The sequence below is a fragment of the Brachyistius frenatus genome, unplaced genomic scaffold (genome assembly GCF_029030835.1).
Source record: "Brachyistius frenatus isolate BFR_SWC_R1_liver_20210118 unplaced genomic scaffold, ASM2903083v1 Contig_30, whole genome shotgun sequence".
NCBI classification, from domain to species: Eukaryota; Metazoa; Chordata; class Actinopteri; family Embiotocidae; genus Brachyistius; species Brachyistius frenatus.
Genome location: NW_027210629.1, coordinates 3,213,186 through 3,229,249, shown reverse-complemented (window position 1 = coordinate 3,229,249; position 16,064 = coordinate 3,213,186). Strand labels below are relative to the sequence as shown.

The 16,064-nt window shown below is 38.8% G+C and overlaps 1 protein-coding gene across 2 annotated transcripts in view; it reads right to left on the bottom strand.

Annotated features, from left to right (window-relative positions):
• ipo11 (importin 11) overlaps positions 1-16,064 on the bottom strand; it is a 111,935-nt gene that overhangs the window by 38,485 nt on the left and 57,386 nt on the right. For both annotated transcript variants that reach the window (XR_011310944.1, XM_069699552.1), the window contains exons 21-22: positions 14,756-14,871; positions 12,371-12,447 (exon numbers count right to left, since the gene is read on the bottom strand). Coding sequence is in view for 1 of the 2 variants with exons in the window: in XM_069699552.1 (XP_069555653.1) it covers positions 12,371-12,447; positions 14,756-14,871 (193 nt within the window). In the remaining variant the exon portion in view is untranslated. The remainder of the gene's footprint in view (positions 1-12,370; positions 12,448-14,755; positions 14,872-16,064) is intronic.

Below are 16,064 nucleotides of genomic sequence, written 5' to 3'. Positions count from 1 at the left end.
TTTATTCCCTTGTATTCGTCTTGATTTTTAATATTAGTGAAGAACAAACCAAGTCTTGGAAATGAGACATCAAACCAATAAAAGGATTTAATGAAACAAAAACAAATTTGGGGAGGGGAGATGGGGGGGTTAAAAATTAGATGATAAGCTCACTGGGTATGGACCACTATGCTGGTGATACAAAAAGTAAAACACATTTTTCATGTCCATTAAAATATCACCAAGGACACAAGCTATTTCCTTATCTTTTCTCAAAACACTAGGTTTTCTAAAAACACCAGTTTGAGTGCAACTACTGTATCTGTGCTTGTACATGATGAAACAAAAAAACAAAAAAAACCTGACTGATTTTCAGACAAAAAAAAACAAAAAAAACAGCTGTATGAACTCCCTTAACTACTCTTCAATTTGTGATGCAACAAATGAACATTGCAGCAATAGCTGTACAAGCCGACAACAAATTTCCAGTGGGCGTTTATCCGCCACAGTCAATAGAGTTTGTGAGTATCTGTTAATAAGAACTGCATCTAAATTACGAAGCATCTTGTTGCCTCTGCAACATCATGGTCCCGGCATTAAATATGTTCTGCTTGGTCTCTAATTTTTGTCTGACCTCTTTTGATCTAGGTTTGTGGTAACTGGAGTTGCTCTGTGTATTGTGTCCATTTTTCCACACTGTGATGCATCAAAGACGTGAACAACATAAATAAAGCTTGTGTTAATATATGCTTAATATCAGCGGGGGAAGTGAGTATAAGTCAGTGGGATACATTGAAACAGGATTAAAAGGAAACCAGGGTAGATATAAAACTCAAGAGGACAACAATGCCTCATGTAACATCGCAAACCAGTAGCTCAGGCATTTTATCATCATCAAAGAGGAGATACCCTCTAACAGCTCAGCAAAGGTAACCTCAAAGACAATTCAAGCTCAAAAGGTTGCTCGTGATGCATTTTGTGCGGATATGGTAATACATCAAAAGAAGGAAAATGCCCTTTCTACCAAACACAATACACACTGGAGGCTGGAGTGCAAAGATTTGAATTATGGATTTTGTGTGTGTGTGTGTTGTGTGTGTGTGTGTGTGTGTGTGTGTGTGTGTGTGTGTGTGTGTGTGTGTGTGTGTGTGTGTGTGTGTGTGTGTGTGTGTGTGTGTGTGTGTGTGTGTGTGTGTGTGTGTGTGTGTGTGTGTGTGTGTGTGTGTGTGTGTGTGTGTGTGTGTGTGTGTGTGTGTGTAGCGCTGGAATCCAAAGCCAGTGTAGCAGAGTAGGGTTCATGGCCTCTTGGGCTATCAGTTGTGTAACGATCAGAAGTGGATGCACAGTGAAAAATGACCATTCAAAAATAGTATGAGCTGTTACTGTACTGTATAAACAGTGCAAATTGCATGACCTGCTAATGTGTAAAAACTGTTCGGAAGGAGGGAAGACAGCTTGAGCCAAAACCGCTTGCCGGGCGCGAAAGACAATACAGAATCTAACAAATAACAGCTGTTGAGGAGAAGAGGTTGGGATTTTGGTGCCATGAGTAAAGACTGTGAGGGAAGACCATGGATAAATACAATAAATGAGATCAGTAACGTGTGTAAAGTATGGTCCAGTATGCAAATACACGGCATAGAGTTAGAAGGACATGAGAGATATGAGGTGGCCAAAAAAAAGGGGGGGATGTTAGAGTATGAACATAATGAACAATTCCTAAACATACACCATAACTAACACGATAGAACATCAATTTGACAGTGCTATAAGCTGGTTGGGTAACGGAGCTTAACATCGAGAATGGCCTGCATACTTCTAGCCACAAGTGTTTACACACCGACATGAGGAAGCAGGAACTAATACGAGACAATTCCTCAGACAAATGGACAGACAGGAAAAGAAACACACACACACCTGCATGCCAACACAAATGACCTCGAAAAGTCCAATCAATCAAAACAATGCAAACTGAATCTGTGTACACCAAGACTAACATCTGCAGTGCAATTACTCTGAAAGTAATACACTGTGGTTGACTCCCACACCAAGAATATGTTTAGTTCATACAAGTTGACAGGGAAGCTAAGACCTAACTCAAACACCAAAAGCACTTACTTCACTGTAATAACACAAAAGCCTGTCTTTTAAAGCTGTGCTTCCCAACCTTGGGACCTTATTGCTTTATACTTCTTTGGATCTTGTACAATTCTCCAAGTGAAAACCTAGTGAAGGACAAATCACAGTTTGAGTTGCTGGTCATAACCCTTGATGAGAAGACACTGTTTCATTTAAGGGTTCAAAAGCAAAATAGGTTGGGAGCAATGGCGGTTTGTTAATATGATGCGCCGCCCCCACCAATGTTGAGAGAACAAAAATACTACTTCAACATGTAAAACATGAATTAATTATAATAATATTTTGCTGGTAAAATGCACACGGTACTCTGTCAGCGCCTGTAAGGAATTCAATAAAAACTGTTTATAAATAGTATTTAGCTCATTTCTGTGTAAATACATATACTTCCTGGACCGGGGCACTGGCCAAATGAGAGTGAATGCAAGTCATTCATCCGAGTAAATGAAGGACTACTGTGTGCACACATCGGGGCAGCTCCACACAGAGCCCCGTCTCCTCGTCTCACACAGACCGCTGCAGCATACAGTCCATGCTTGAGACACGCTGGCCATGCTGTCAATGGAAAAGAAGCTGGTGACTGAGATGGCTGACTTTATGTATTTAGTATTGGTTATTATTAGGCTACAAGGAGAGGAGGGCAACATTTATGTTCCAGTAGTTCCAGTAGTGCTACTGGCTAGCAGTGTTTAGGTTTAGGTGTCCTGCTGTTTTTGGATATATATTTCATTTTTTGGTTTATTTGAAGTCGAGCTTCAGTTTGTTACGACAGGAACTCCAGTCTTTAAAAAGGAGATCATTCTTTGCTGCATGAAAATTTATGAAAATGACACATTATATAAATATTTGGAGAAAGGTTTAAGATTAACAGTTTGTAAAAAAACAAAAACAACAACACTTAAATAGAGGAGTCCCGTCTGACCATGCTGGTTCAAACACCTGATATTAATGCTGATGCATGCAATATGCCATCTGTTGTCTTGTCAGGTACATAATGTATTCTTGGTCCTATCTAGTCATCACATCAGCCTATATACATATTCAACATTAAAAACACAGTATGGAGCAACATTATGCTGAACACGTGCAGTGTGCCACCACATTTAAAGAGCATAGATCAGGGGAAGACAATGATTGATTTAAAAACCAAACAAGCGTGTTCACCAAAACCACATAAGAGTCATAGTGACTTCAAATGTGCAGTAAAGCAATTGTTGTGCAGTAAAGCAATTGTTCTACGGTGTCATTTTCTGTAGTATACCGCAGCATGGATTCTGGACAATTGAGAATTATGAGAAAAGATGAAAGCTCCATGACAGTAAATGCTTTCCTCTTGTCTTTGCCACGCTGTTCTGTTTTTAACAGAATTATGCAACGACAACAGATTGCTTAACAGTGGGTGAACAAGGACACACAGGGTCGTTGGACATGCAAAGCACAACAGGTCCGCAGTACTGCACAGGAGGTGAATGATAATAAATTCCACCTTTGGTGGAAAACATTAATTTAATAGCGTAAAGAGAGAAACCTCAATGCTGAGTCTCAGGTCAGCAAAGCCTGATGTATTTACAGTCTCATTAAACCTTTTAGCTGCGCCCCACAAAATCACAAATGTGGATTGATTTAACAGATTAAAATTATTTTGATGTGTCCTAGTTATTTATTGCCATCAGGGTACCTTAAGTAGTGAGTAAGATGGGTAAATTGCTGGGCTCTGTTCAGCAGAAAAGACGCTTTCATAAATCAATTTTAAAGTAACTCCTTTGACCTTCACAATATGCAAATTATAATAATTTACAGCAATGAGACAATTACTACATATGCTTACGTAAGCAAACATCCAAAACCCCACAATTATGCCCCTAAGCAATGGTAATAGAGAAATGAGCATCCTTTAAGCCACGTGTAATTGTATACACTATAGTCGCTAAAACAGCACATAAGACATCTTACGCAACCACTGAAAAACAAACAAAAGCATCGAAATAATGCCATGTTATGAAGTGGCCATCAGATCAGGGCACCAAAATTAAATATGGTAAACCAAAAATCTAAAATGCTAAACTATTTGAATATAGCTCTTCATCATGAACAAAACTACTATTTTTGTGCAATTCGATGCAAAACAGGAAAAAAATGTGAAAAGTATTACTTTGATTCAATCTTTAGATCTATTCATGCAAGTCAGAAATCTTGTATCCAAAAACACTGTATTGGAAAGTTGATACAGTAGGGTTAGCTTAAGAAGCTCATGCATATAGTGATCAAAATGTGCCTCGATCTGCAGTGCAGAGTGACTGAAATAATTTGAGAGTTTAGAAGAGGAGGATTTAAGGCCACTGGTTGGCTCCAGCTGGTAGCACATACCTGAACAGCCCTTAATGCAACCCTGCAGTGACAGCTGATCGGCATCTAATATCATCAGCTTGAGCAGAGATGCCCCCAATAGGTCTCCAAAGACCCAGATTGGCACATACATTGACGGGAACATTAATGAGCGAGCTAAGAGTCAACACCCCAGGTGTAGAGGGGTTTACTTAACGACTGTTAAGTGAGTTATAACACACTGTAGTGACTGAAATCCACACAGACAAATGAAAAGTCACCACAAAGTACACAAAAAAAACCTATCTCAACATCTGATTCTGATATTAGATCTCTGAAGAATTGAAATGTAATTTCTCTTTATGGAAATATAACCTCCAGAAAGACAGTGAAACTGGTACAAACAAATCGGGGAGCACAATGTTCTCTGCTCTGTGCCTGTGGAAATATTGTCAACCATTTTATCACAACTCTGAGACAATATGACTACACTCCTTTATCTGCAAGTAAAGTCTTACATTCTCCACTTGTTTTATGCCAAAGGCAAAAAGGGAGGTAAATAAATGCTTGTGACAGCTGTACGATCTCTGTCCTTCTATAATGGTACCACTATAACCACCGTCATGACTGACGTTGCTGATAAGCATACATACTGTAGCAATATCCTCTGAAGGGGAGCTTTGATGAATATCAATAGAAGAGGAGGGAGAGGAACAAGTATTAATATGAAAAGGAAGAAATGAATTGAATTCTCATTTTGGGCTCGAGGTAGGTCAGGCAGCTCATGCTACTGAAGCCTGGACCTGATAAGACTTTCATCATTCCCATCCCTCACTAATACAAATGAAGCAGAGGCACCCCAAGTGACCAGACAAAATAACTCTGCATCTGGATATTGGAAGCAAATTTACTTCCATTTCCACGCAGCATCCCCAAACATTGTGAGTGTGACACTAATACAGCGAACAAAAGAAAGGCGGATTGTGCATATCTGCTTCTTTTCTGTAGCAATGCAGACACCTGATTAATGCTAGTCTTGCCTTTGTTGTTCAAGAATCTCTCCTGGGCTCTATAATGCAACTGCTCCAACAATTAAGACATGAAAAAAATGCACAAAAGGCTCATTCTCACAAATTAAATTGAGAAAACTAAGCTTTTCTGGAAATAGACACTCAGTTTCCAAAAGACTAAAGAAAAAGAGCGGTGAACAAACACTCTGCTGCGATGCAATAATACTACATTTGTGATGCAATTGTGCTGTGTTTTTATTGGAACTGTTGAAGAGATGTCAATTGAGGGTATTTTCCCTTGGTTGTATTTAGATGAGGTAAAAGTATTGTGAAATGTACTATTTTGTCCTCCCATGCCTAAAAAACACATGAATACAATTTTAGAAAAGCCTTAGAAATATGAGTCTCAGTCAGAATAAACTGTTTTGCCAAATACTATAAAAGCAATTACATTTTCACAAAGATGTGGCAAGGGATGACAAAATCCCTCTCTTTCCACACACACACCGCCATAATCAAATAGCCACAAAAACAGCTGCTAACGCACTGATTAAGCCTTAGTCAGTACATCCTTCATTGCCCCGGGCATATGCTGCAAAATCCGCTTCAGTTATCAACACTAACAGGAAAATGAGCCTCACATCTGACAGTGATAACAGCCCCTGAAATACCTCTAATGGTGGTTGGGGACACTGCTAAAATATGTGGTCATCTTCTAAACCAATTCTTGCTTTACAAAGTGTGATGTGGTTCACAATGTTTGCAAAGCGAGGAAAGTTAACAGACACCAAAAAAGTGGTGCCAAAATCTGTACTGTGCTGCAAAGACAGATGTTTGTTGGGATTATTGAAGTCATCCAGCTACAGAAAGCTGGAGTTCAGTGAAGACATGAGCTGGAGGTTTGACAGCCATAAAATGAACCACATGTTAATTTATTTTTAATTTAAACCTGAAAGTGAGGTAAATCTAAAGTGGAAAACCTCTGGAGAAAACTTAAAAATGTGTTATTGTAGAGTGCCGATGATGGCTTGCCACATAACCCAGAAATATTTCCGTAGCTGTAAAAACAAAAGTACTCCTGCAGCCCTGTAGACACTTAACTTTTGTCAGGTTTTACTATACATAAAGGAAGAGCATGAAAAACAACATGGCCAACAGAAGACTTGGCTACAGGTGCAAAATGGGAAACGATTCCCTTTGGCTCATGACTGAGCAAGTCATGGCTGAGTAACCATGCTTGAAAGAAGCGACGAAGTGGCACAAATCAACTTCACAGAGAGATCCCTCGTGTGACATGACAGCAATGATGAGGATGCCGAAAACTCCCAGCACTGTGGCCAGCAAAAATCTGAAAAATCTCCCTTTGATTGATACAATTACAGCTAATGATAAGATTGAACAGGACAAATAAATCTAAAGAGATTTAGAACAATCATGGATTACACAATCAAAGTTTTAGAAAAACGACAGAAAAGATGGACACAGAATTACAATAAATAAACTATAACAGGTATCTTATGACCTCAGGTTAAACTGTTACAATTTATTCAATCTCTGCATTAAATCTGGCCAAATATGCCCAATGTCTGCGATAGCTGATGGCAAAGTCATTACTTCCAATTGAGAAGCCTGAATAAAAAGCTTGTCATCTAATGGGGATGTCCAGATTAATCCATGAAGCACATTAGCTGGGCAGCTAACTGTGAGACTATATGACGAGGAATGCTAGTGAGTCACTCACAGAGCATTCACAGGCCCACATCAGGTCTGATGTCATTGGTTGTACCCGTGGTTGCTAACTCATGGGCTGGTCAGTAATGTGGCAATATTTTACACTTACCATTTATTTAAAATCACTTTAACAAGGGTCATGATGCAAGTGTCTGTTGTGATTTATTTACCTTAAAATGTAAAGAGTCAGGCTATTAGTACTGATATGTTAGTCAATAAGAAGCAGATTTCTTAATTCATGCAATTGTAAATCAGTTGTCAGAAATGTGGTTGGCTGTTTGGACAAAACAAGCTATTTGAAGACATCATTGTGTATTTATGGAAATTGCAAAAGACCTTTTGCCATCATCTTAAATTCAATAGACTAAAACAATAGCAATGCATTAAATATGATTAAACAATAAACAACAGACACCAATGACAATTAATCTTTAGCTGCAACCCTAAAGACAATTAATAGAGACAGCTCTTTATTATATAAGAATATGTAATCAAGTTTTAGGCAGAACTCCACATGATGTGTGATATTCTCGTGTTAAAATATTCTTTTGTCGCTACTTAATTTTTTTTCCCGAGTAATCTTAATATTTCCTCCATCCATTTTCAACCAAAACCCTCGAGCAGTTCATTAACCATTGTGCTTTAGTTTTCCTGGAAGGCATTTACTTTGAAACACAGGCAAGTGTTGAGTTTCTCAAAATGGCAAAGTAAAATAAAAAAATTTAAAAGCATGGAACTAAATGGACACTTAGGCTCTATCACTTGCTCTCATTAATCAGTGTAATGCCAACAAAGACAAAAATCGTCCCTGCTTACTCTCCATCATCACAAGTCGGTGCACCACACAGCTAAAATGTGTCCCCGTTCAGAGCGTGGTGGCAGTGATACAGAGCATAATGCGAGTCTAACAATTTAGCCAAAGCAAGGCTGTTGACATTCTAATTAGGGAATTTGCTGCTCCAGTTAGGCAGTGATGGAGCAGGGCTCTTTATCAGGCAGGCCAGGCCACATACCTGGCAAGCTGAAACATCCTACCGAGCCAGCCTCTGTCAATGGCCCACATCCCTCCACTGCTCTCCGTGGACTAAATAAATGAACCACCGGATGTCCTAGTGAAAACCAGCCAAAGATGATGACTTGCCGAAGATTGGCGAAAAAGATACATGAAGAAAAAACTAAAAGTTAATCGCTCCTACAAAGATTTTTCAGCAATATATGCAAATAAATGCAAAAGTGCGGAATGTAAAATGTTTCTCCTGTTTCCATGCTCACAGTAGTAAATAGATACACTTTGAAACCATGTGCTAATTTGTTCTGACCTGTGACCATAACTCTAAGCTATCATCTTCCATCAGCAGCTTTGAATGTCCCCTCTAATACTTGCATTGACAAGCTAATTACATCCAATGCAATGTGCGTTACATGCGCTAATGTCACCTTAAGAAAAAAGTGTTTTCCACAGTAACATGAGACACCGTCAGTAAAAAGGGAACAAGGTGTGGAGACAGTACTAAGTGGTGACAAGCGCCTGTAATTTTAAAGCCTTTTCGACTGACTTCTTCCACTAATTAACGTAGCAGCAGACACAGCCTCTTAATAAACATAGCTGCACACGCATGCAAATGTCAGAAGTCACATATTCACAAAGGTAAAAACATCTACTGATGGGAGAGACAAATTATGTATTATTGAAACAAAAAAATATAAGCATGACATCACGAATTTGGGTTCATTCAAATCCACAAGTGTAAATGTAGAGAACTAAGATATGAAAGAGGTAGAGATAAAAGGCGAGCTGAACTCTAAATTAAATTTTAATATCAGTCATGTCCTTCCAGTTGAGAAGTCAATCTCAGACTGGCCAAAGGTAAAAAAAATAAAAAAATAAATAAAAATCTACAACATGGACCCTGTGTCCAGACTGAGCTCTTGACAGCAGTTCAGAATAAACTTTCTTTCATTCTTAAACTTTGAAATTAATAAGAAACAAATGTATCATCTACCATCCCATGACAACTGGGCAAGAAAACAGCTATGAAATGAATTCTCAAGTCTGATTAGGGCTGAAAATAGCCATTTTTTTTTCTATATTGCTTAGTATGTCTTTTTTTCCCCTTTTTTTTATTAAAGAAATTAGCTTTTTGGTCTTTAAAATGTCTGAAAATGTTGAGAAATGTTGACCAGTATTTCTCAAAGTCCAAAGTGCAGCCTGATATGTTTATATTTCTTTGTCGCTACCAACAATCCACAACCAAAATAAATTCTGTTTATTATCACAGAAGACGAAAGGGAGCAGAAAATATTCACATTTAAAAATATGGCCGCCATCTCCTTTAAGTAGTCCCATTGTAGCAGCACGCACCGCTCCCAGTGCTCCTGCCATACTGAAAACGCTCCCTGTAAGTTCTGTTCTGTAAAATGGACACTTAGGCTCTGTCACTTCCTCACATCGCAAATGTGCACATACCAGTGGTCACAAAAACACATCTAACACAGATGCTGATGTTGATAAAGCCATTTCACTTGCCGTACTTACTTAAGGAACGTACTGCTTCCCCCTGCTCTATTCACGTTATTGCGCTGCCCTCTGTGCACAACAGGAGCAGTCTCAGAACTTTTTGATCACGTGTGAGGACTAAAATCGCAGATCAAAAGTCATACGAGAAGATGATGGGTTTGTATGGTTTACATGAAACTGCCAAACAGAATCGGACTAAGCAAGCTTTATGTAAGTGCAACATTAGAGCATGCACAATATGTTCCAGCACTGGAAGGTATGGTCGTGAAAACTCCTTGAATTGAGCCCTTATTTTTTGTCATGAATGTGACTTGAACAAAACAGCAAAAAGCTTGGGAAAGGGACAAAATACCCCCACAATGCATTTGTCTTTTTTTTTTTTTTTTCAACTTTACTAATGGAATGCTGTTACCATGTACCTGGAGAGATGTGGAAGCTTTTTTTTTTTCTTTTCTTTGCTTTAATGTGTCTGTCAAAGTCAGAGAAAAGCGGCACTCATCTCCAATGAAACCAAGCATCGACAAAAAGCAGAGAAAGGTCTCAGAAGTAAACACAGAAAATGCTAGAAAGTGCTAGTTGTAAGCAAATTCAGATCACAAAATTAGCTTATTTCCATGTTATGTTGACCAAGAGGGACGTGGGCACAAGAGGATATATTCTAAGGAGAGAGTAATATTTAATTTCTACTGCTAGGCTCGGATCACTGGGAGAAAAGACAGATTATGAGGTGCCATTTTTGTGTGCAAAATGACAAACTACTCATCAGTTATTTAAATAGTGCCCATTAGCTACCTAATTTGTGACTAATGGCTGCAGCTCTGGTTTGAGCCTGTATGTGTTGAACTGCATTAAAAAGGAGATGTGAGACAATGGTGCAAAGAAATAAGTTGAGATCTGCAGGTAAATCTATGAGCTCATGTACAGTACCATCATAAAATAAATGAGCGACATGAGTACCATATAGTACCGCATGACTGAGCTCATATTTTCAATACATTATGAATCTTTGCCTCCAATTCCACCTGTCGACCTCTAAGCCTTCGTAACCTAACCATCCATATATTTCAGTATTTCATTTCTCTCCATCCAAACTTCCATTTTTTTTCTGACACCCTGTGTCCAATATTACACAATGCCTCCCCCTCCTTTAATCTGTCATTAAAGCCACTTACACCAGTAATGTGGCAGCTGATTACAGTGCACTGATTACTTGACAGATGGTCATCAATCATGAGGAGGCAATGAGGGATGACATTTCTCAATCCTACTGTCAGACTTCTATGAGTGCCTTGATGTTATTTGTGCGATTAGTCAACTTTTATGTTATTTGTATTGTCGCTAAATCCGTCATTTCTTGTAGAAACAGCGGCTACAACTTGTAGCTTGTAGCTTGTAACTTGTAGCTTTTAGAAACAGCAACACATTTCAGCGTTGCTTTGGACTCAGATTGTGACGATCCCGTCCCACATAGCTAAAATTGAATTTTAAAAAAAAAAGCCCAGTAGCTCTTTTAAGTTTGGCCGTGCTGGAATTTCCATGCCTTTGTGCATAGGCTTCTTGGCTACCGCGGTTGGTTTTGTCACCTTCAAGCTTCTTCTTTGTACATTTCTGTGACTGGTCTAAAATCTAACATGAAGAGTTGTGATGCTTTGCCAGAAAAAAGCTTCCCCTTTCCTGCTCTGTTCATTGCCTTGGTTTTCCTGTTTCTGTTCAGCACTTGATAAGGGCCTCTCTTATCTTTCCATCCATCCATGTCCAAGCTCCTCCAGTGTATAACCTTTCTTTTAACGTCATTTTTTCTTTATGAATTTTTCTGCCATCACTTCTGAAATAATTCATTTTCATCCACAACCAGCGTTATTTTTCTCCCTTTTCTTGATTCTCTCTAATTCCCTCCTCCTCCATTTCATCAGTCCATGACTATCTATCTGAGTCCTTTGCTTTTCTGCGTCCCATGGATTCCCCATCCACGCTATAAGTGATCAAATGCTCCAGCAAATCAATCACGCTACACTAGTGGTCATATTACTCTGACTCACTCATTATGTGCAGAAGCACTAAATCAATACTGTTCCTCATCACGCTGAGGGTCACACAAACACCACCACAGACTACAGCATATGAGGTGCCCCAATGCTCTGGGCCTGTGATAAGTCATACAACCAGTTCCATTCAATCTGCTACCCCTCACAGCTGCCTACAGACTTGCAGTAGTGGCTCTGATGCCTCAAGGCAGCTGTGAAGCCACAACAGTGATCTTTACAAGCTACAACAGCCTGAGGTAAAGAAACTGAAAATTAAGTCCATGGTCATGGGTTGCATCAACCTTCCTCATTCTCTGTGATTTAAAAGTGTTTCATCATATGAAGCTGATTAGTTCTTTCAGATTATGCATCTATTTTCTTTTTTATCTCTGCTATGACTGTGTATCTCTTCTGAGCTCATACACAAACACATAGTCCTATTATACAGGAATCCATAATTTGACCTCGTGCTAAACAGAACACACAAAATGTGTCATCCCATCCGCCCTGATGTTATTATGATACCTTCCTTTCTTATCATCCATTTATTTTCCATATTAATGCAAAATGCATTAAAGTAACACAAGGGGGGGAGGGGAGCAAACATTCAGACAGACCAGCAAACTAATAATCTAGTGTTAGCTCACCCAGCAAAGCTGACATGTTCTGGAAAATTCGGAGCAGCTCGGGGGTGATGGCTGGGCTGTTCTCCAAAGTCACCAACCTGCATGATGACAGGGAGGAAGGAGGAGAGCAGGCAGAGGAGGAAGTAAAAAAAGAAAGATGAGAGAAAGAGAGTGAACACAAAGGAAACAAATAAAAGAGAAAATAGGAGAAGAAAGAGCGCAATAAACATAGATGAGGGGTGGCCCCAGAAAATGGCACAAGAAACAGAAAAGGAGAAATTACAGAGACAGACAGAAAAAGAGAACATATGAATCACTAGGCTGGAAAAACATAATACACTGTGAAGGTGGTGAAAAAGGAAAAGGTTTTTCTGTGTCATGGCAAATCTGATAAAAAAGAAATGTGTTATATAAATCTGATTATTGGTTGATTCAGGCAATATACTGACACAAGGTTGACAGTTATACATATTTTATTCTGAAGTAAAGAGAGCAAATTGAATTTTGGCGACTGGTAAAACTTACGAAGGAATATTAGGTTAGACAGGGTGCTGTAAGTTCCAATAGCTTTATTAAATTTAGAGCATTTTTCATACTTTTCACACTTGAGTTGTAGTTGTAGTTGTGTTGACTGCCTTATGCAAAACTTCAATCTACATATAAATATGGCATGGATCCTCCAAGTCTCTCCCCTAATGTTTAGTCATATAGAAGTGGGTTGTCAAAGTAATTTATATATCAAGATCTTCTAACAAGTACCAAATATGTTCATAATGGTTCTATGTTAAAAAGGGAAAAGCATGCACATGTTCACCTGTTTACATTTGCAAATGTGTGGATACATGTTTACATTTTCATTTTCTTAAGAGAGAGTATGTTACAGACAAATTCTCAGCCATCCTTTGTTTGTCTGTCCTTCTCTTGTTTGTTTATGTCTAGCTCAACCAGCCTTACATGGGCCTTAAAAACATGTATAAAATCATTGGACCGTTGTTTGCCTGATATTCCCGGACACAAATTCACTCCATCAATATATCGGTCAGGGAACGCTCCATCAAGCATTGTCTACAGTCGCCGCAAGTGAATTTTTAAAATATTGGAGAAGCCTTTAACCAATCAGCATTGACCACCGTATGATGTATGTTGTGCAGCAAAACTCACTAAGCTTGTAAACAACACAATGCAAACCTCAATGCAAATGACAATTGCTGACCTTTTTTTTTTTTTTTTTTCCCAATTTTAAGCAAAGTCCTTACTCTGGCTTCAATTCCTCGATATTTGCCAGTGTTGCTACAACTGTTCGTATCTTCATCTGCATGACTTCACCATAGCCACCCGCACTGGTAGCTAATGAGTCCGCCCGTCAGAAGTGTCTGAGCAAACCTTGATGCAAACAGGGTTTCCGGACTTTTTTCACAGCAAAAACTGAAGCTGCGAGCAATAGGCAAACAGAGTCAAAACTCTGAAGCAAAATATCAAATGAAAATATCTATTAATATCCGCTAAGCCACTTTTAGTTTTTCTGTCAACTGGGAAGAAAAAAAAAAATGCTTTTTTTTCTTTCTTTTTTTTAGGGGTAACAGTTAATGCACATAGGGGAACGCTGAATGATTAAAAACCCCGGTAGAGTTCACAAGCTACTTAAGATGATTAGACATGAACATGGAAGAAACTGAGTGGCAGAGAGAGAGAAAAAAACACAGTCAATGAAAGAAAAAAGTAAGAGAAAATTACACTAACGTCATAAACAAAGCAAACGAAATTTTAGGGCACGACTGTTTATCAGGCAGGATAAAAGACAGGACAGGGACACTGGGCTGAGGCTTGGTACTACAAGCGCACAGCATGATGAACAGTGACTTTTCCCACAGGGACAGATAGAAAAAATGAGATTAGGAGGGAGGTAAAAAGAGATGATGGCAGAGCAATAAATGGTAACCTGGTAAATTCTTCGCTATAAACTAAATCTTTGACAGCCAACGCATTTAGTTGTTGAGATTGCTTTAAAATAGCGCATTCCCAGAACAATAACATAAGGGCAAGGCTGTGAGCCACATAAATTATCAACAGCTTCATCACCCACCAAGAGTGCTGCTTGTGACAGAGCAAATGCAAACAAGATGTAAAGGTGAGCCGCTTTATCACTACTTATCGGCCAAGTGTTTGAATTTGGTCCCCAGATATTCACTCAACATGAGTCAGCAAATGAGGCTGATGACTAATATAACAAAAAGGACTCCTGAGTAAATGGAGCCACACAATAAAGGGAGAAAGAGAAAAACAGCTATAGCCTTAGTATGCATCTGTTGGCGCTTTTGTGACTGCATTCGGAAGTGCTTCATAAATGTCGGCCTCTGGGAGTTTTTCCTAGAACTAAATGTTAGCGCACTGCATGTGTGTCCATACCAGAGCTCCAGTCCATCTTCTAGCAAATACACATGTGGAGGCTGAGAAACATCAGTGCTCAGCTGGATGACCGGAAGGAGGAAAGGGTACAGGTTTTTGCTCTCTGCCCCAAGGCCCTGTGAGAACACAAAGATACAGGAATTTAAAAACCTGATAACAAATGGAGACAGGGAACCTAAAAAGTGTACCTTGCAGGCTTCAGTTTAATAGGTGTTCATTACAGATCACCGGATAAATGTACGGAAAAGTTCAACATGCGGCTGACCCTTTCCCAACTATAACCATGAGAGCATACCTTGTTCTGACCAATTTATCAATCGACTAATTTTAGCAGCTGATATTAGCTTGTCAGAGTTGTATCTTTACTAGCACATATGTTTTCTGATATGTGCTGATATGAAACTTGTTTTGTTTTTATTTTTTTTCACTTGTTGGTCATTCTCATTTGAATAAAATGGGAGGGATTTTCCTTTAGGGCAAGTTTCTTGGCATAGTCAAATTCACAAACCACTTTGTTACACATGAATTGGACATACAGTAAGTATGTATATAGTGTAAAGATAGAGAAGGAGAATGAACAGATGAACAGTGTGTCACCTTGACCTTTACAGTACATGTGCAAACCAAACCCATTACCTCAACAACATTGGTAGATTTGGCTATACAGCTGTCTTACTGTCTTACATTAAGGCTCAACGCCAAAACGCTCTTCATCCCAATGGCTCCTGAATATGAATACAGCTGTAATTGATAATTTTACATCTCCATTTTTGGAATAACATCAAGTCATCTATTATTTCATGTGCTTGAGGTACACTATGTAGATATAGATTTTACATCCAATGGTGACAGAGTGCAGCCCAGAGTTGGCATGAAAATGTTTTCAAATGCATGAGTGACCAATTATAACTGGAGTCGGCTTCCATGTTTGCAGATACAGTGTCCGTTGGAAAATTGCAACAACTGCAAATTGTCTACTTTCAAGCAGTTTATACTGCTGCTTTATGTCTAGTGTGTGTGTGTGTGTGTGTGTGTGTGTGTATATGTTTAGCTGCTGGTAAAGCACAGTTGTTTAAGGAATAATAATATTTCATAATTACATAATATTTCTATCTGTAATACCTCCTCTCTTAGGGACATGAAGACTACATCCATTTGACTACATACTGTGAAGTAAACTCACCTAACATAAGAGCTTACAAAACAGAGGACAAAATATTACGTTCTTTAATGCATTTTAGAAACTTGACTTAACTCTCATATTAAAAATATGATTATATATACCTTTAATAGACCTTCATGACTGCAG